The 20,352-nt window shown below is 46.0% G+C and overlaps 2 protein-coding genes across 4 annotated transcripts; both read left to right on the top strand.

Moving 5' to 3' along the window:
* The first annotated feature begins 402 nt into the window (after window positions 1-402).
* On the top strand, window positions 403-9,909 carry clptm1 (CLPTM1 regulator of GABA type A receptor forward trafficking). Its single transcript, XM_062473907.1, has 14 exons — window positions 403-555; window positions 3,188-3,315; window positions 4,248-4,371; window positions 4,773-4,931; window positions 5,160-5,277; window positions 5,424-5,509; window positions 5,840-5,960; window positions 6,381-6,625; window positions 6,933-7,026; window positions 7,169-7,359; window positions 7,528-7,623; window positions 7,797-7,932; window positions 8,520-8,687; window positions 8,798-9,909. Exons 1-14 carry the CDS (start codon window positions 502-504, stop codon window positions 8,989-8,991), a joined length of 1,914 nt encoding a protein of 637 aa, XP_062329891.1. The 5' UTR covers window positions 403-501; the 3' UTR covers window positions 8,992-9,909.
* A 731-nt stretch (window positions 9,910-10,640) lies between these two features.
* On the top strand, window positions 10,641-19,095 carry relb (v-rel avian reticuloendotheliosis viral oncogene homolog B). Of its 3 annotated transcripts, XM_062473909.1 has the most exons (11): window positions 10,641-11,147; window positions 11,424-11,435; window positions 11,754-11,938; window positions 14,009-14,335; window positions 15,429-15,595; window positions 15,744-15,835; window positions 16,098-16,229; window positions 16,718-16,822; window positions 16,933-17,148; window positions 17,296-17,367; window positions 17,507-19,095. In XM_062473909.1, the coding sequence occupies exons 1-11, from the start codon at window positions 11,120-11,122 to the stop codon at window positions 18,022-18,024; spliced, it is 1,854 nt and encodes a 617-aa protein (XP_062329893.1). In that variant the 5' UTR covers window positions 10,641-11,119; the 3' UTR covers window positions 18,025-19,095. The 3 variants fall into 3 exon arrangements, with proteins under 3 accessions (XP_062329893.1, XP_062329895.1, XP_062329894.1); XM_062473911.1 differs by lacking the exons at window positions 10,641-11,147; window positions 11,424-11,435; window positions 11,754-11,938 and adding an exon at window positions 11,980-13,360; XM_062473910.1 differs by lacking the exons at window positions 10,641-11,147; window positions 11,424-11,435; window positions 11,754-11,938 and adding an exon at window positions 11,981-13,379.
* Window positions 19,096-20,352: the final 1,257 nt, after the last annotated feature.

The following is a 20,352-nucleotide window of genomic DNA, read 5'->3' as shown; positions in this document are numbered from 1 at the left end:
AATTATTCAAGGTTTTTGTCATTTTCTCTGATCAGTACTGACAGGCTATTGTGATTTACTTTTTATTGCAAACCATTGAAAACATAAAAAGGTGCTGGTGTTTATGTGCCATAATGTGTAATGATATCTTGTGCATAATTAAACGCCTTTTGCCAGTATAACAAATGAAGTTGTGTTGATTAGAAAACACAGGTACTGGACAGTCACTGGTCCAATAGCCTGACATTTGAATTGGCCAAAGAGGTAGATTTTTTTCACGGGACAAGGAAATATATAGAATATGCCAAAACCAGTCGGTATACTGACACCAATGCAGGTATATCACTGATAAAAACTGACTTTACAGTCCCGGCTACCTGTACGTTAAAAAAGGGGGTAGGGAAGGGAAAAATAATCTGTTCTGCCCCTATACAAGCACACGTCACACCTATAGCCTATTGTAGCTGAGCTAACGCGAGGAGTGCGATTCTCTGCCAGCAGTGTGCGACAGAGACGGGGAAGATGGCGACGCAGGAGACAGAGGCAACTCCGCAAACCACCGTCAGCAACGGCGAGGTAAAAAAAATATGAATGAAATTATTTGACGGTCTTCCATTCTTGACAAATATGACAGAGGCGTGTCGTAAAATCCAAAAACCGAGAGTGACAGGACAGGTACTTAACTGCGTGGACGATTATTCACAAGAGCCATGAGAGTGACGTTGTCAATTGCCGGTCGGTTTTAAAACGACCCCCTGCCTTTCACGATGCGTTGTTGAGAGATTTGGCTACCCAGCTGAATCTGCTAATTGGCTATACGTGTCTCTGCAAAATATTTATTAGCATATACTCTAGTTTGATGTGAAGGGAATGTATGCAATGTTATATCATCTTGATAAGTAGGCACCTGACTAGCTTAATGATGCTGTGCTTGGGTTAGCTTGTTAGCTAGCTAGTATCATTCGGTATCGTCTCCGCACTAACAGCGTGGTTAATTTGAGTTGCTAACGTTAGCTAGCATGGTGAACAAGCTAACTAGCCGGCCTGTTCTGTCAACGGGGAAAATGTAGTTGTCAATAATGTCATGTCGCTAGTCCGTAATCTGACTAGTCGTTTATTTTTACAAATCTTATGCATGCAGCCACTTAACTGAATACTTTAGCTAGCTAACCTTATCTGTTGACTTGTATGGAAATGGATGGTCATTCAGAGCAGTGATTAAGATGCTAGTTTAGCCAAGTAGGTAGGTAGCCTAGCTACTTGCTATCCAGTTAACTTTACATAAGCTGGTAAGTGTTAACGTAAGGTTGTAGGTAACCAGGGGGCAGTCTCTCAGCTATTCAGTCGAGGTTTTCTCAGTGTAACGTGTTTGTTGTTGTCCTGGCTTAATATTCAAAATAAATAGCAGCTATGTTTGGCCTTTGAGTGTCAAATACGCACTCAATGTCAGCTTAGCTAAATGGCTCAATGCGCCTTCATCCCGTTTTATACTTATTACACATTTCCATCCTTTCATGCTAGTGTGGTTACCTTTACGTCCAGGACTCTACAGGTGTGAACATCTTAGGCCGCACATATGGACTTGACAGCTCTCTTGCTTTGTCTCAATAAACTGTGCCTTGACAGATGTCTCTACACGATTTCGCATGAGAAACGGGAGTCCTCAGTTGTCACCCCCAGCGCCAATACATTGTCTCTGGCTCGCACAGACCTCCTACGTCTCTCCAACATAATATACTCATAATGCAGAGACGCCTATCGAAATCCAATGCTGTCATCTCCAGAGAAACCAGTCACGCCTTGAATCAGATACTGTCACTCTAGAAAATGAGTTTGACTGCTTGAGCAATGGAACCACAGCTGTTTTTCCCTTCCTTTAATCACCCTATTCATTTTTTCTCTCAATAACACCATTCCCTCGTTTTTTTCTGTTACCCCCTTTATCTCTCATCCAATATTTTCTCAATTTCCCTTTTGCACTGTTATACAGTAAAACATTGACAGACTGGAATGACTTGCCCCTCAAAAGCAAACCACACGGAAGCAGTGAATTATGTGACCAGTTGTTGGTTAGTTAAATGTTAACCCTTGTGTTATCTTCGGGTCATTCTGACCCATCAGTCATTGTGACCCACCGTCGTATTGCGACAAATTTACCTCATAAAAAAACAAAGTGAAGCATTTTCTTTTAACCGTTGGCCTGTCTCAGACCCCCCACATTGCAAAGGTAAAAAGAAAAAAAAAAAGTTTTTGTATTGGGTAAAATTGGGTAAACACAACGATGGTTCGTTATGAACCTTTGGGTCATGTGACCCAAAGGCAGCACGAGGTTAATCATAGTTGGGGAATTGAAGTGTAGGCTAATGATTATCTCAAGGTAGGCTAAATCAGATAACAACCTTGCTTGGATTTGTGGTTGTCACTGCTCTTTGTCCATGGACTAAATCTTATCTATCCCACTCAAAAGAATGGGCATCTGCTAGAGATAATGAAATCTTTTGGCTCGGCTAACAAAATAAGACTGACATGTGTTTGCCCCTATACAGATGGTGGTCCTCAGCGCAGACATGGCAGTAGCCATGGGCTTGAATCAGATAGATGATATAGGCCAAGACCCGTCCACTATAAAGAGTGGTGATGATTATCGGCGTGTTGGCTGAGACCTGCCTTCTGTGGGCTGTTTTGTCCCTTAGGGCTGTACCGGCAGTATGTTGGTGACATTGAGGGAAGATGTGATGTTGAGATATGGGGAGCAGCCTCATGACTTGGCATGGGTTCTTATTTTGTGCCTCAGTTGGAACGCTAAGAACCTGTCTGCCTGTGATTGTCTGGGGTTTGTCTCAGATGACTACTGCCCAATGACAGGCCTCTTGCCTGTTTGTGATTTTGCAATATTTTCCTCCCATGATTCCTCTCCCCTCTAATCAGTCTTCCTATACAACACAACTACTCAGTATTTGAGTGGTCAATGTGACCAGTGAAAACGAAGAGACTTGCCTCCACCTCTAAAGAAATGTAACCTTGTTTATAATATCATAACAATACAATATCATTGTAATTATATTACATAGCTTCATGAAAACTATGCTTAAGATACTGCGTCTGCATTTGTTTTGTTAAATTGCTTGTGTTTTGATCGTGGACATCACCTCTTCAGACAGGGTGGCTACTTAACTGTGTGTGTGTGTGTGTGTGTGTGTGTGTGCAGGTGAGCAGTAATGGTGCAGCAGCGGACGGCCAGGCTGTACAGACTGCTGAGAACGCTCAGGACCCTCAGCAGCAGCCCCCACAGCCCCCTCCCAACGCATGGCAGGTCATCAAAGGAGTTCTCTTCAGGTAGGACACACCCCTGGCTCACACACTCTGTACACACACACTCATTACACGCACACAGTGTGGATTTGTCATCAATGGGTGATGCCCTTTGGGCTCGTCGTGGGGCGGGGGGGCTTATTCTTATTGGAGAGAAGTAGCATGGTATTGTGACTAGTTTATAAGCCTCCCTTCTGACCTCAGTCGTGGTCAGTGTGACAGGTCTAATCGCTGCTGTAAGCTGCTGTGTCCCTCTGAAGACCTCTGGCTTGGGGTCAGGGTTGGAGCTGTCACAGGGCAAATAATGAACATGGAGTCTGGTACCATTGTGATACTGAAGAGGTGCACAGTGTGTGTGTATATAAGGGTTTAGGATGAGAAAGACAGGTTGTCTGATGTCCAACACCATGGCTCAGGCTGAATTATAGGATCAATTACAAAAAAGAGTCTTATTGATCGTAGTGGAAATCACCCTGAGGTCAAGCTGAAGTTGTCTGTAGTTGTTTGACTCTGAGCTGTTTGGTTATTGTGCCTGTGTTTGTTTGAGAGCAAGAGCAGAGAGGTGTTTGTATTGGAGCTTCCACCAGTCAGAACTAGTGCACAAGCTCCTTAAAGACCCCCCAGGGTGCTGTTAGTTCCCTGAGGGGGGAGGAGGTTAATAAAGTGTTGTCCCTGCTTCATTAATGAGTGTCTAGAGAGTCAGATCCTGTCTTAGAGGCCACTTCCTCTAGAGAAGAGTGAGCCAACACCTTAAACTCCAAACAAACTGACCTCAGGAATGGTGTTCTTGGTCCCTGTGTTGGCATTCTGACCTGGCCTCAGCATCTTCTGTCCCTTCACTTCTCCCTGTTGTATCTGCTCGGTCATTTAGTCCAGTTTCTCTTGTCTATAAGTTGTCCCCCTAATTTCTTCCATTCTCTCCATACCTCTCTCCTCCTCTGTTTTTCGGTCTCCAGGATTTTCATTATCTGGGCCATCAGCAGCTGGTTCCGTCGAGGGCCAGCCACCCCAGACCCCAGTACCCCTGCAGGGGCACCGCGGGTACCCAGCCGCAACCTGTTCCCCAAGGAGAGCCTCATGGTACTGCAGCCTGCAACAACACGTCCTCCTCCCCTCTTGTACATCACAGCAAACGGGTTCCTAACAGCAACTTGCTTTTAAAATTCCCTGTAGATTTGAAAGGGAATGTATCGATTTTTCCGACACATTCCATATGATGCTGCTCAGAAAGAAGCAGATATGGATTTTCATTCTTGTTAGCTTCAGGACGGGTTAAACACAATGACTGTTGCTAAGGAACTGGTATTGTTATTCACTGTGGATTTCATGCCAAATGTCATGAGTCAAAGAAATGACAGCTTCACTGTTTTCTTTTTTTCTTCCTCCTTTTCTCGGTCCCCACCTCCGTCTCTCCCTTTTCCTTCCTGCCTCGCACTGTCTCCCCCCTCTCTCTATACTTCTCTCCTCTCACCCCCCTCCAGGACCTGTATGTGTACATCTCACAGGATGAGGTTTTCTCCGACTTCAACAACACAGAGGCCCTGTTCTGGTTCCACAGAGACCTGATCTATGGAGACTGGAACATGGGAGAGGACGGGGATGGGTGCTACGAGCACTACAGGGACCTGGACATCCCCGAGGTGAGGAGGAGGATGCTACAATACGGACGGACGGACGGGGGGTTGTGGAGGACAGGAAAGGGGTAATGGTGGGAGGAATTGAGTGAGGGGGAGGGAGGGAGATACAGGAGAGGAGTCAAAAAGAATACAAGGTGACAGCTGGTATTAAAAAAAAATTTAAGTTGAATAAAGTGTAGCGAGAGTCTTTTCTCATCGGTGTCCCTCTTTTTCTTGTCTGCTGTGCAACAGTCGGTACAGATGAATGGTTCCCTCTACATACATGTGTATTTCACCAAGAGTGGGTTCCACCCAGACCCCAAACGCAAGGGACAGTACCGCAGGCTGGCCACGGTTCATTCCACACGGAGTAAGAAGCCAACGTTTGCTCTGCTCTCACACTTCTCCCTCTCAGCATCACTCACAGACACACACAGATTATCTCCATCAAACAACTGATATCAAACTCATTGGATCACCAGAACCAACTCTAATTTCTACCTTTAACCCTGACAGTGTTGAACAAGTTCAAGCGAAGGAAGTTCATGAAGACCAAGAACCTGTTGACGGGGGAAACTGAGGCTGATCCGGAGATTATCAAGGTCGGACATCTGGCATTGTTCCATATCTGTTACTATACCCCACTCATCACCACCTAGGCCTGCTATAGCAACTAGGGGCTGATCTAGTACTGGGCCACACAGAGCACACCTGGTTAGCTAGCTGTATAAACATGTATGTGATGATGCAGAGTTGTGTGGGTAAGGTTTCTTGTAACATCTGTTCCTCTTTGTTTTGATTTCTGGCTGCCCCTCCATGTCTTTCACTTTCTGTTTCCCTTTCTCCCTTTTCCCCCTCCCTCTTTCTGTTTGTCTTCCCCTCCCCTTCCACTTTCCCTTTCTTCTCCCCCCCCCCCTTCCACCCCACCACAGAGAGCCGAGAGCCACGGTCCAGTAGAGGTCATCTCCCACTGGCACCCCAACCTGACCATCAACATGGTGGACGACCACACGGCATGGGTCAAGGGCTCAGTCCCCCCTCCCCTTGACCAACGTAAGCTCTTCCTTACCACCCCTACACACCTCATTGGGTCATATCAAGGGAGTCAGGTGGCTGAGTGGTTAGAGAATCGGGCTAGTAATCAGAAGGTCGCCGGTTCGAGTTCCTGGCCGTGCCAAATGACGTTGTGTTGGCAAGGCACTTCACCCTACTTGCCTCGGGGGAATGTCCCTGTACTTACTGCAAGTCGCTCTGGATAAGAGCGTCTGCTAAATGTAAATATCAAACCCTCATTTGGAGGGGTACCAAAAATAATAAAGTATTTTGTGTCACATTTTGGTTGATGGGAATTTGCATTCAAGACTGCAAAAAGTGTCCCACATAACAGTAAAACGGTAGTGCGTCAAAGGGCTTGTTTCAGGGCTTGGACACTGTGTGCCCCTAAAGTTGCTTTTTACGCCAACCCTTATACAGATGTGAAGTTTGATGCTGTGAGTGGTGACTACTACCCAATTGTTTACTTCAACGACTACTGGAACCTGCAGAAGGACTACTACCCCATTAACGACACGCAGCAGGCCCTGCCCCTCCGGCTGGCATACTGCCCGCTCTCCTTGTGGCGCTGGCAGCTGTACGCCGCGCAGAACGCACGCTCACCCTGGAACTTCCTGCCCGAGGATACCTACGAGCAGTCTGATGAGGACCAGGACTCCGTCAAGGTCAGGGGTCAAAGGGGATCTAGGGGGGTTGGATGTTGTAGTTGAGGGAGTCCAAGAGTGCTGAGCTGTCAGTCTCCCCTGTCCTCCACTTTACTTCACATCTGACAAGCTTTAATCATTTATTGTTGTTTTTATTTGGTGAATTAATACAGGATGGCATCCATGATGAAATAACATGTGTTGTTGCAAGCCACTAAGTGATTGCCTGGTGATTGTTGCATATCTCCTTGCTAGGCTGTATTTATAATCTAGGATCCATGCGGTTTCTACAGTAACGGTCACTAAGGAAGTGTGTGTGTGTGTGTAGGTGGCTCTGCTGGAGACTAACCCTTACCTGCTGGGTGTCACCATTGTGGTCTCCATCGTACACAGCATCTTTGAGTTCCTGGCCTTCAAGAATGGTGAGTTTGTCTGACTGTTTCTGGTGGTGTCCGTACGGAGGGGGTCTTGTGGTGTGAGAAACAGTCCCGGAGATATCCTCATGTCTCCTCTTCTCTCGTTTATCCCGCGTCTGTCTCTTTCTCCTCCTCCTGTCCATCTCAGACATCCAGTTCTGGAACAGCCGTCAGTCCCTGGAGGGTCTGTCTGTGCGCTCCATCATCTTTGGGGTGTTCCAGTCCCTGGTGGTGCTGCTCTACATCCTGGACAATGAGACCAACTTTGTGGTGCAGGTCAGCGTGTTCATCGGCCTGCTCATCGACTTCTGGAAGATCACGAAGGTCATGGATGTCAAGGTGGGTTTCCTAAGGGGTCAAAGGGTGATGGTGGAATCCTCAGCGGGTCAGTGTGGGTGCTTCAGAATCAAGCCAGGGCCAGGGGTCAAAGATTGTGAGGTCATGGTGGATTAAGGTCAGAACTGTGACACCTGTACTGTGTTGATTCTGTCTGTAATCTCTCCCCAGCTGGACAGAGAGAACAAGATTGCAGGGGTCATTCCACGTTTAGTATTCCAAGACAAGTCCACGTACATCAAGTCTTCAACCAAAATCTACGACGATGTAAGTCACACCCCGGCACCTGCTAGACGCCCCAACTCCACCCCTTATTGAACCAGAGGAGACATCTGACTGAACGGCTTGGATTCATCTACATGTACTAATTGTTTCTTTCTCCGCTCCTCTGCTCTCCTCCCCTTTCTTTCATCATCCCCCCCCCCCCCCCCCCGTTTCAGATGGCCTTCAAGTACCTATCGTGGCTGCTCTATCCTCTGTTCGGCTGCTATGCCATCTACAGTCTGCTCTATGTAGAGCACAAAGGCTGGTACTCCTGGGTGCTCAGCATGCTCTATGGCTTCCTCCTGACCTTCGGTGAGTCGCTGACTCACACAGCGCTCAATCCTCGATTCAACAAATCCTTTCAAATACTCCATAACCTGGTTTAAATAGGCTCCCAGGTCCTTTAAAAACAGGCTTCTGTCTGCTTTGAGTCGGGTGTGTGGGATTGAGATCTAGTTGGAAACGTATTGGTTTTTGATTTTTGCAGATCAGTCAAGCTCAGATAATGGTTAAGAAAATCCTTTATTTTTTTCTTCTCAATAGTGATGTTTTGAGGCCTCAATCAAATCATCAAACATCATGCAGTTGTTTAAGACTGACTCGTATTTTTCCACCCGTTAATTGATTAGATCGGTCTAACACAAAAGCAGCAGTCTGTAGCCTATTGATCAACCATTTGACAACCTCTGGTGTCTGTATATATCCAGTCTATTATCATTCACAAGGCCCCGCCCTTATCTATCCATCTGAACGAGGGCGCTGGTCTTGAGCAGACCAGGACAAAGTCCACTAATCCAAGTGTCCACATTGTTTCTGTTCCTGCTTCCCAGATGTTATCTACATGCTGAGTTGTTAACCTCATCTCGTTTCCTGTGTCTTGCTCATTTGATTGGCTCCAGGCTTCATCACCATGACGCCGCAGCTGTTCATCAACTACAAGATGAAGTCTGTGGCCCACCTCCCATGGAGGATGCTCACCTACAAGGCCCTCAACACCTTCATAGACGACCTGTTTGCCTTCGTCATCAAGATGCCCATGATGTACAGGATAGGATGCCTCAGAGATGGTGGGTCTTCAGCTCTGATCTACTCTGTCCTCCTACTCTTCTCATCTTGGCTCATTCCTACATCTGTACCACACATCCCATAATATTCTCCCTGTCTGTCCACCTCCTAGATGTGGTGTTCTTCGTCTACCTGTACCAGCGTTGGATTTACCGGGTTGACCCCAACCGGGTCAACGAGTTTGGCACCAGCGGTGTGGACCCGTCTAAGGACAGCACGGCGGAGGGGGAGGTCGCCGCGGTAACAGACACCCCTGCCATCGCCGCTGTCACAGACAAACCAGATGGAGAGAAGAAGAATGATTAACAGAGACCAAGTTATCCACCACCCCCCCGCCCCCACCAAGGTCCCTACACCATGAACCCTGAACCCCCCTCCCCCCCACTTGCCCTTGCTCCTGGGGCGTGGAAGACTCGTGGAGACCCAGGCAGAGTCCAAAACGCCCAATCATCTGCCAAGAAAAGGAGTCATCGTAAATCTGTCATGGACGCCGCTTAAAAAATATATTATTATTTCGGTTCAACTTTCTCCTTGATTTTGAAGTGGGGACCCGCTGCAAATCATATTTAATGTAGACTTACCTTGTCTCATTTCTCAACCCCCTCCCTCCTCCTCTCCTCTGTTTTGCAGTTCAAGTGAAGTAACACAACGATGTGATGTATACTGTTATATATAATTTAGATTGGGTATCTGTGGGGGGGGGGGGGGGGGGGGCTGTGAGTAAGGAGGTGTGTGTGGGGGGGGGGGGGGGTTGGCTGACAGTACATATCTCTTTGTATTTTTAAAAGTACAGGAAGAAAAAGAGGCCAAGTGCAGCTTTGCTCTGTCTGTGGATTACTTGTGAATTTATTTTCTGTCATTCCATGTGTGAGCAAGCTGTGTCATGGTTTACCTGGTAACTGGGGTGTAGTGCAGGAGGAGGCAACTGGAAGGGTCCTGATCCAAGATGGCGGCTGAACGGAACCAAGATGGGCCCTGTCCAGTCGCTACTCAATACAGTGATTAATACCCGAATCTTTTTTTAAACAAATGGTTGTTGTTCCCAACTTGAGCAAAAAAAACACAAAAAAACAGCCTTGTAGGTATTAATATAAATATATATTAATATTATTGATAATGATGACTTGATTTTGTTTCTGTTTTTCAGTCAAATTTTTTTTTGTATGTCCTGAAACTGTACAGAATCTGAGCTTGTAATGTTAATAACACTGATCTCAAACTGTCAAGCAGTAGTTCAATTGCTGTCTTTCATTCCCTGCTTTGGAAATGTCCTGCATTCACACTCCAGGCAAGAGGAACCACAGACCTGCTCTGTGGGCTAAGTTTACCAGGGAGGAATTAAGGGTTGACCAACAGCTTTCAGTCTGTTTAGTTATGAGGGAGGGGTTACATATTTTAACATTATTTGACTTAAAGTATAGCTTAGGATAGTGGCCCCTGGTCTTTGCTGTCCTGTAAAGTATGTTTGCAACTTTATTCAGATGAACAGGACTACATTTAAAAAAAATCCTCCTGTTTCTTTGTGCAGTGGCTGGAGACGAGACTAAGAACAGCTCGATGAGTAACAGATTTGCACATTGTCCATTTCAGTTTGCAGACCTCAGATTTGGTAGGTTACAGGAGTACAGTCCTCAGTCGGATACCTGCAATGAAAACATGAACCCAAAACTGATATTATTCCTTTCAGCTGCTGGGATTCTGATAACTGATATTGCATCAGATTCCCAAATGAAAAGGGGGATGAGCGAATGTCCTCCTGCCTACTGATGCGTTTTCCCCTAAATCATGCGGTTTCACTTTCCATTTATTTAAGACAATTTCCTTTCTTAAGCACTAGATGGCAGTACATCGCTGACTAACTTTAGCGCACAAGTATCCCACTCTTGGATGCATTGTGTTATGTTTATTTCATGGTATTTCAGTCAATGGAACAGTTGAAACTACGACTTTTGACGATTTTACGGCAACGTGTGCGTAAGGATCTCACCGGTTGAATGCGCTTCATAAAGGGATTTAGGTTTCAAGCGGTGGCGCAGGCTTTTTACCGAACATGCTAATGAAATATATGTTGTACGTAGGCTACCGCTGTTTACAAAAGTAATGGAAATATAAACACTCCAATATCTGCGATTCCTTTGTTACCGTGGTTACCGGCCCGGGGTGGTTTCCGATCGGTGACGTAAGGGGATTTCCACCGCGACCCATCTAGCTGGTCAAAATCCTCCGACAAATACGGAACTTGGCTCACAATATCGTTGCCATCGACGACGTCGGTGTCACAACCATTAAGGATCAACTTTTAACATTGGGCAAGAAGCGACAATAGTTTGTGGCGCCGCGTGAACGAAGGATCTGTTGAGACATTTTTTTACGGGAAATTTCGATTCTGCGGGATCAAGATACACGACTTCTAAGAAAACTGCATGAATGTGTCATGAGAAACATGAGCGTGTGTTTCCCAAGTAAGTTTACTGTCGAACGATGTGATTTACCATACATGACTGCATGGCGGCGTCGCGAGCACTTTCATTGCGTTGTTTTTCGTTCATGATCTGTCGTTTGACAGTGGACCTGAGAGCCAACAACTACCTGTCTAGGGACCTCGAGCCCTCCTCGCAGTATAACATGCTACCTTGACGTTTCCCTACCGCTAATATCAAGGCAGACGTAATTACAGTCAGTTTTTTGTCTCTTATTTAATAGAAGTTAATTTACATATTTGTTTGTCTGTTTTTCAGCACACGACTTGGGTGAGTATAGTGAATATAATGTACTGCTACTGCACAAACAGTAATAACACCATATATCATGTCTACATACACTTAACACATGCATGCACGTTTATATATTAATTAATATGTGGTAGGATAGTGTTTTTGTTAAACTGACGGATAAATTGCATTTTAAGCTCACCTGCTTTGTGACCTCACCTCATCCTGCTTGCATTTTGCTTTCCTCCTCCTCCTCTTCTACTCAACCTCTTATCATTCTCTTCCATCCCCCTCTCATCCCTTTGCCTTCCTCTCTGCCATCCCAACCTCCTCTCACCCCCCCTTCATCCCTCTCAGACATCATCCAGGAGGTCATAAGTGAGGACAGAGAGCGGACCTTTCATAACCTGCCATCAGGCTCCTGTCTCCCTGGACCTCCTTCACCTCCAGACCACCAAAAGCAGACCCCCAGGACCATGCCCAGACAGCCCGCCTCCTCATCCCCCCCAGTACTGGTGCCCCGAGGCACAGCCCCAGTCAAGGTAAGTACCCAGCCTGATACAGATAGATGCACACTCTCTCTGAAGCTTCTTTGTTGTGTGATGTTATCAAAAACCTTATTCAGATGCTAGTCCTTCCCAATTTTTGTAACCAAATAGCACTTACGTTTTAAAACAAACTGTTCTAGCCTTACATTGCTTTTCTAACATAAGCTTAATTAAGTTGTCAAAAACAGAGGCATCATAACTAATCCTACTCTATATAGAAATGTGACACAGTGGTTGTGATCCTCCCCCCCAAAAAGTTCCCCAAAGGGACAATAAATTATATTTAATCGTATCGTACTCCTTTAATTCAAAAATACTTTCTACACTTAATATCTGCACAACCTACACATTCAATGTTCCGTAGGGGATAGCTATCTACAAAGAAGTGTTTTCGTGCTTGCTCGGCTGTAATCTCTAGTTGAGCAGCTTGTTGGTTGTCCTGGCAGGGAGTAGCAGGCAGGAACCCAGGCTGTGTACTGTAAACCACGTGGTCATGTAGAACCAGGAAGAGATGTGTGGATCTGTCGATGCAGATTGAGAGGGAGCTGGAAATATCTGGATGGATCATTGGTCATTGGATGTAGATCATTAATCAAGGATTAATGTCAGCCTCTGTCAGTCAGGCTAGTGACCGGGTCTTATCTGCATGCCTGGCATATTATTTACCTTGGGATATTATGATTTCCCAAGTTATAAATGATTCCAAAATTATGATTATTATTCTGTTTATTTTCCCTTAATGAAGTGAATATATGACTTTGAGCTCTTGCTTGGAAATGGCCACTGTCTTGAATGGAGCATGTGCAGAATGTACTACAGTGAATATACACCGCCTGGGGCTGTGAATGAAATACTGTGAACGTTAAGCATGTGGGGCTTTAGACTGTGGAGTGATGTGAAATAGCTCAGTGGAGCACCAAGTTTGCTAACCGACGTGTTGTGCAAAGAGAGATTGAAAGAAAAAGGAAAAAGCATGTTGTGGCCTCTTGTGAAGGAAGAGGGGAAACGCAGAGCAGAAATGTAATCTGATTCCTGCTTTCACTTTGCCCACTCCTCCATTCCCTGCCCAACCCTCTCAGGGTGAAAGGTTACATTCTCAGTCATTTCTGTCTCTGCTATTGGTCCGAATGCTCCAGGGTAGGTTGACTTCCTAGTATCATTCTTTGAGCCTTTGTTTAGTTGTGCTCCCGACAACCAGGCATGCCCAGACCGCACGTGCACACACATACGCATACGCACTGCAGCCAGCGCCAGCTAGTCAGGAACAAATGATCTCACACATGGTGTTGTAGTTCTTAGGCAGTCGCCTGATGACGGTGTGTTTAGAGTGAGAGACGACAAGGAATAACAAAGAAAACACACTCTGTTTTTCTTTCGTTCTGACGAACTTGAGGCCTTTTGGTTTGCAGTTTCTCAGTTTGCAGTTGGCTGGTAGGTAAAGGGTATTTATAAACAATCTTTTCCTGAGTTAAGATTAAAATAATTGCCTATTGTGTGTGTATAAATACGTGTTTTGTTTGTTGTAGGCTGCTTTGTTTATATGTAAAGCTATTGAAGTGTTTGCATGTGTTTGTGTAGGCCACTGGCTAGTATTCGGCTCTGTAGAGATCTTTTAAACTTTAAAATACACTGTATCATCAAGAATAAAGACTCGGAGTGAGAGAGATAGTTGAAGGAAGCTGGAAGACTGTACAGACAAGAGGGGTAGATGAAGATGGGGGGCAAAGGAAGTAGGATGATCACACCAGAAACTGAACGGAAATGGAGGGGAGGGAGAAGGGGGTCTCCAGTTTGGCAGCAGCTGCCGGAAGCTATTGCAGTGTTTGTATTTCTGTTCACTTTTTTTGTTTTCTTTCATTTTCTGTCTTTGTGATAAAAAAAAAAGTTAGTAAATAGTTTTTCACTTTCAGCAAATGCATTAAAATATTAGGTGGTGGGACACTCAAACACACACTTTCTGTTCACTACAATGTCAGTGTCAAGTGCTGCTGACAGGGCAAGTATCAGTTCCTGGCCAGTCATAATGTTACCTGACCTCACTGTTTCTAACCTGGTTCTCTATAGGCTCCACACTCCTTTCCTCAGCCCCAGAGTGCCTCCAGGGGCAGCATGGCAGCCCAACCCAGCCGCGGAGCCTCTCAGTCAGGTGCGCTCCGACGGGGCCGTGGGTCCTCTGCTTCCGTGGCCTCCAGGGGCCCAGTCGGGCCGGCTCCTCAGGCCCAGGGTGACACAGCGCTGCTGGAGAGGATTCTGGAGCAGCCCAGGCTGCTGGTGGTGGAGGAGCCCAAGGAGAGGGGCATGAGGTTCCGCTACGAGTGTGAGGGCCGCTCCGCTGGCAGCATCCTGGGGACCTCCAGCACCGACACCAAAAAGACTCTGCCTGCTGTAGAGGTACTGGCTAGTGGCTGCACACACATTACTGAACATACTGCAGTGCATTTCATAAGTGGCAAAACGTACACAAATGATGTTACATCACATAAAATTAGAAAACATTCAATTACATGAATTTACTATTTACATCTGATTCATTTGTATTGCTTTCGTTGACGTGTAACGTCAGACATGTAACCAAACGTTCGCATCCTTATCTCAGATGCATATTGTGTTTAGATGTGTGAAGATTGTACATGCACTACAACTGATTGAGAAGCTTGGAGGGTTCATCCCTGTCTGCTGATACTGTCAGACTCGTGGAACAGCATGTTCCATGCTGCAATTCTATTGGAGGAAACTATAATGTATGCTAGTCTAGAGGGGAAACCATCTACAATGATTTTAAAACATCACTGATAATTATATTCAGTTTGACATACAGTATGTTTCTAATGGCCATACACTGGATAGCTCTGGGCCTACCTGTTGTGTTGGGTGTGTCTTCTGTGTAAATAGGGGTAGGTTTACGGAAGGTACCATCTCTCCCACAATGAAGGGGAGTTCCCCCACATTTTGTGGCAGTGCCTCCTGCCTCCTGGAGACATTGAGTAGTGGACTGGAGGGATGACTTTAAATGTAACTCAAATAGAAAGTCCCCAAAATTCAAGTCTTGTGGTCTGAAAGGGGGATGATTAACCCTCTCACATTCCGCCACCTTCTCGAATACACCGCACATGTACATACACAACCACATCAGCAGTGTTCCTCAGACACAAAGACCGTACTCACACATACAAGCACAAAGTAACCACCCAACACCAGTACACACTCCTGCCACACACACACACACTCACACACAATTTTGCAGAACTTGAACTGAGTGGCAGTTATAGGGACATTTATCCTCATGTTCAATCATGATCACTGCGAGGAACTGATGGGTGTGCTTGTGAAATAGTTTCAGAAATTAGTCAGTTTTGCAGATCCTTCCATCTTCTCTCTCCAGCACTCTCTTCTTCTCTCTTTTTTTTCCTGCATTACTCACTGTCTTACGTCCCCTCTGTTTCACCCTCCCCCCTCCCTTCCTCCGCCTCCATACCTTCCACAGATCCATGGTCCCATCCAGCATGTCAAGAAGGTGAGAGTCACCGTCTCCTTGGTGACCAAGGACATCCCCCACCGCCCGCACCCGCACTGCCTCGTGGGTAAAGATTGCGCTGAGGGTACAGGGATCTGTGTGGTCAGCTTCAACCCTCACAAGGACCGATGCCACAGGTAGCCATCCCTTCTACTACTCCCTTCTTCCTCTCTGTTCTGCACCACTTCGCTTCTTTCTGTTTCACCATTCTTCCTTCTCTTTACCACTCAGTTTAGTCCATGTATCCATCCGTCCCCCTTCTCATAACTCCTTGTGTGTGTATAGTTTTGCTAACCTGGGTGTCCAGTGCATCAGGAGGAAGGAGCTGGATGCCTCACTGGAGAGGAGACGGAGCCTAAACATTGACCCCTTTAAAAGTGAGTGCAACACCCACTCTCTCTGTCTCTTGTCCCTGTCTCTCTCTCACTCACTCACTCTTTCTCACTCACACACACACATATAATCATCAATACCAGTGCTCACACCTCTCCTCACTCCATCTCTCTTTCTGATTGTAATATACATTTAAATTTAGTATCAAACATATTTGACTTTGTGATGTAACATAATGATTCTTTAAGGGTCAGCTGTTGGATTAAAGTGTTTGCTGCTTCCTGTTCCTGTGTGCTTGTGTCTCAGCGGGCCATTCCAAGAGCATCGAGGACATGGACATGAACGTGGTGCGTCTGTGCTTCCAGTGTGAACTGGAGGGGGAGGACGGCAGCCTGGACGAGCTCTATCCTGTGGTATCCCAACCCATCTATGACAAGAGTAGGAGCACTCACAGAGACACACACACATAGACAGAGACACGCCCAAACAGACAGAGACACACACACATAGACAGAGACACGCCCAAACAGACAGAGGCACACACACACAGACAGAGAGACAGAAAAGATACACATGCTGACTTAGACATGCATGTTTATGTTTGTACACAGACTAACACACTGACCCTTCCTCCAAACTGATAACGCAGTCTAATTCAACCTGTGAGTATAAACTTAAATGTAATGGTTTGGTTGCCAAAGTGAGTCAAACTATAGTGGGTTTGGTTGAAAGTTGGCACCCTTGGTAACTAGCACACATTTTCATTTTTCATAGAGAGTAGAGAGGAGCAGATACTTTTGTTGTTCACTGACATGTTGTTTCAGTTTCAAACAGCTAACTGATAATACGGCTCCTACAAATGTGCTTCCTTCCTCTGTGGTCCACCTGGTACTTATTGTCTGTGTGTGGGCATGGTGTATTCACAGAGGCAACCACCACTTCAGAGTTGAAGATCAACCGTCTGAATGAAGTTAAAGGATCTTGTACCGGCAAGACCGAGATTTACATGCTGTGTGACAAAGTGCAGAAAGGTGACCCAACATGCTCATGTACACACAGACAGATCGACACTTGAGAAATACAGGAACCAGCACTGTAAAAGAGGAAGTAAAAAAAAATAGTTAATCTGTCTGGTGTGCAGATGACATTGAAATCATCTTCAAGCGGGGCTCATGGGAGGCGAAGGCGGAGTTTGCCCAGACGGACGTTCACCGGCAGATCGCCATCGTCTTCAAGAGCCCGCCCTACCAGGAGCAGGACATCACAGAGGAGCAGGACGTCAGTGTCTTCCTGCGCCGCTTGTCGGACCACATGGACAGCGAACCTGTGACCTTCACCTACCTGCCCCACAACCCAGGTCAGTCTACAGTCTTGCTATGAATTTGTATAAAATATTTGTTTTATGTATGACATATTCAATTATATATAAATGTATTTAAAACGAGAACACTGTTCTCGTGTGATGACGTGTGAACACTACCATTATGTGTTGTTCCTGTGTTAGATCCATATGAGGTGAACCGCAAGAGGAAGATCAAGAAGGACATCAGTTTCTCGGAGAGGTCCTGTGTGGCAGGTACCACTTCACGTGATCATGGTAGCTTGGGTCAAATCAGGTCTTTATGTGCTGTATGTGTTTGTTTGTCTGTCTGGTATCTATAAATGTTGAGTGTGAAGGTAGGGCTGACTCAGCCATATGTCTCTGCCCTCCACAGCTCAGAGTCTGGCAGCATCAGACTCCTCTTCCTCCTCCAAGCCCTTCGAGTCGTTCGTCTACCCAGCTGAGCCTTGCGTGTTCCCAGATGAAGTGAACCCCTCTGCCCAGACAGGGTCCTCCTCCCTGGGGGAGATGCAATATGGCATCCCCCTGGAGGAGGAACTCTTGCGCAGCCTGGAGAGCTACACTTTTCTCAATCAGCTGCTGGAAGACCCAAGCCTCCAGGCCATGCTGAGCAACCCAGGCCTCACCTCCAGCCTCACCCCCGTCGACCTCCACGGCTTCAGCCTGGGACCCAACGCTAACTTTGCTAACTTGGATGCGAACTTTAACCCCAGCCAGATTGTGCCTGAATTCGGACAACAGGATGTTGCCTACTACAACGACATGCAGCTGCAAATCATGGTCAACCAGTACCCACCTACGGAGGTCTCTGACTCCAACCTTGTTGACATGGACCAACATGATAACGAAGGGGTTGGCGGGGTATCGGTGAAGGTGGAGAAAGGCCTATGAAGGTGGGAGAAACCATAACCTCCATTCACAGATGGTAGGCCCATAGTCTTAGACTTCATCCTTCTGATACTGTTCCTTTTTAGCATAGAAAAGCAGTAGAAACTCTCTAGTAGAACAGCTTGTGTTTATGAAGCATGAGTGGCCCTACCAACTAAGAGACATTGTGCTAGAGCTCTGTGAGTCACCCGTCCTGTTCCTCCCCTCCCCCGTCCTCCAAGCCACCCGTCCTCCAAGCCACCCCTCCTCAGGCCTCGCTGGACGAGCCTACATTCCAGACTCTCTACACCTCATCTCCTGACCACATGAGTCACCACTATCCAACCTTCCACAGAGAGAAACTGACATTCCACCGACATCTCCCTTACCAGCCCGACCCGACCCATAACCAGGCCTGTAGGACTTTGATGCTGTCTTTCTCTGTGTAATGTTAGCCCTAACACTGGGTATCTCAGCACTTAGTTAGCATGTAGCATACATTTATGTTATTAGCATGTAAATAGCCATTCTGTGTAAATAGCCATTAGGACTGATGCTAAAGAATTTCCTCTTGCAAGGCTGTGACTTTGCCTTCTGTAAGCACTATTTTATTTTCTTCTGTTTAGTTTTTGGTCTATTCTTTGTTGTGTGTAGGTCCTTAAGACAAAAAGCGACTGAAAGGATAGGTCTGAAGTGACTAGAGTGGCCTGTTGTTGAAAAAAACAAGGACCAACAGACCACCCAGTCAATCTGTAACTCGCTTCAGATAAGAAAATATGTCCACTGGATTCAGCTGTGATGCATCAACTTGTGTAGTCTGGGTTCTGACTTTTCTTGACTGATGTTCATTAAGATTTACTTTACTATCCCACAAAGTGGAACATTGTACTTGGGCTTTACCCCATGCTGTATGCAGCCTAAAATACAAGCATTCTGAATAAATAATGTTTTGTCTGTCGCAACCTTTTTGCTAGTTACACCTGGTATCTATACCCGTCCTGTTGATAATAAGGTCTGCCGTTCAGATACAAAGTCTGTCCACTCCACAGTTTCAAATGAAAAGAAATAAAGTGGCTATAAATAAAGTCTTGACTGCTGTCTCCAATATACAATCTAAAAAGGTGTGTTGTTTTGGATTGACTCGCAGAGAAATGTTACTGACCGAAGGCTATGGTAGAAAGATTAAATGGAGGGAAGGATGAGAGGTGAAGGTAGCTCAATGAGTGCTGTCAACCCTCTCTTGCTCTTTTGTCTTGTCTCCCGCTTCACTGCTCCTCATCCCCGATGCTATCTCTAGCAGCTGTCCTGTCATTCCTGCAGTGCCCACACACATTCCCGTCGCTCGTTCGCATCTAAGAAAACACGTGACTTCTTGCAAACTGTCCCATCATTTGCCAGGACATTGAGGATGACATTTTTCAAATGTGTGTCATATAGAGCAGATAATGAGTTAGTGTCAGTGAATCCGCAGGCAGATTGGACCGTAGACTGGGGGGGGGAACGCCCTGAACAAGAAGTTGACCACCCCTTTTATCATTGTATAATTCGCACTCTGTTTCTAACCCAGGGCCGTAATCATAATATATATTGGGGGCGACACATCTGGGCCCAGATTACAGGGATGTGTTTGGCACTACACTCTGTGTTGGCTTCCCAGATCATTGTGGTTTAGGCTCTTGTTCTCATCCCACTACACCACGGGGTCCCCCTTCTATATACTTGGAAATAACATATATTACTTAACTGATATCAGTTAAATGAATGATCTATTGGTTTGAGCGAGATCCGTGTTTGGCAGTATGACCATGCTTACACCACTGAGCCACAGGGGTTCCTGCAAAGTTAGGCTACTTTCTACAAGACAGTAATTGCCCTTATGACACTACTAAATGCCAAAGGATGTACGTTTTGTTTCTGCTGACCCCCCCCCCCCCCCCCCCCCCCCGATTATCATTGTATGATTCGCACTCTGTGACTTGATAGACACACGGTACATGTCTCCGGAGACTAAATCCAGACACCCTAGCGAACCGTCCTTTTTTGATTGCACAATTCTCAATGATCACTCAAGTAAACAAACTAAATTATTAAGCTACATAATAAACATAGTACTTTTTGGTGGGCTCATATTTTATGGCCAGTTTAATATGTGGCTTCGTCACTCCTCTTCAGCTGATGGCATGCTTTTCATGTTTTATTTTCAGACGGATTTTCCCTTGCTGGTCTGTTTCCCTACTCAAGCGGTTTTAGAATGTTAACAGATTAGCACACAAATGGAGTGGTGCTCCTGAGAAGTTCCCATGACAAAGCCGTGTGTGGCTATGCCAGGTGTCAATCAGGTTAGACAAACAC

This window comes from Osmerus eperlanus, chromosome 11, assembly GCF_963692335.1.
Source record: "Osmerus eperlanus chromosome 11, fOsmEpe2.1, whole genome shotgun sequence".
Taxonomy (NCBI): domain Eukaryota; kingdom Metazoa; phylum Chordata; class Actinopteri; order Osmeriformes; family Osmeridae; genus Osmerus; species Osmerus eperlanus.
The sequence above is the reverse complement of the archived record's forward strand: the minus strand, read 5'-3'. Positions and strand labels throughout refer to the sequence as shown.

Coding starts and splice junctions, on each gene's coding strand:
- relb (XM_062473909.1), top strand. CDS start 11,120: ATGAGAAACATGAGCGTGTGTTTCCCAA. Junction 11,939..14,008: donor GAGGCACAGCCCCAGTCAAG/GTAAGTACCCAG, acceptor GGTTCTCTATAG/GCTCCACACTCCTTTCCTCA. Junction 16,823..16,932: donor GTGTGACAAAGTGCAGAAAG/GTGACCCAACAT, acceptor TCTGGTGTGCAG/ATGACATTGAAATCATCTTC.
- clptm1 (XM_062473907.1), top strand. CDS start 502: ATGGCGACGCAGGAGACAGAGGCAACTCCGCAAACCACCGTCAGCAAC. Junction 556..3,187: donor CCACCGTCAGCAACGGCGAG/GTAAAAAAAATA, acceptor GTGTGTGTGCAG/GTGAGCAGTAATGGTGCAGC. Junction 4,932..5,159: donor GGGACCTGGACATCCCCGAG/GTGAGGAGGAGG, acceptor GCTGTGCAACAG/TCGGTACAGATGAATGGTTC.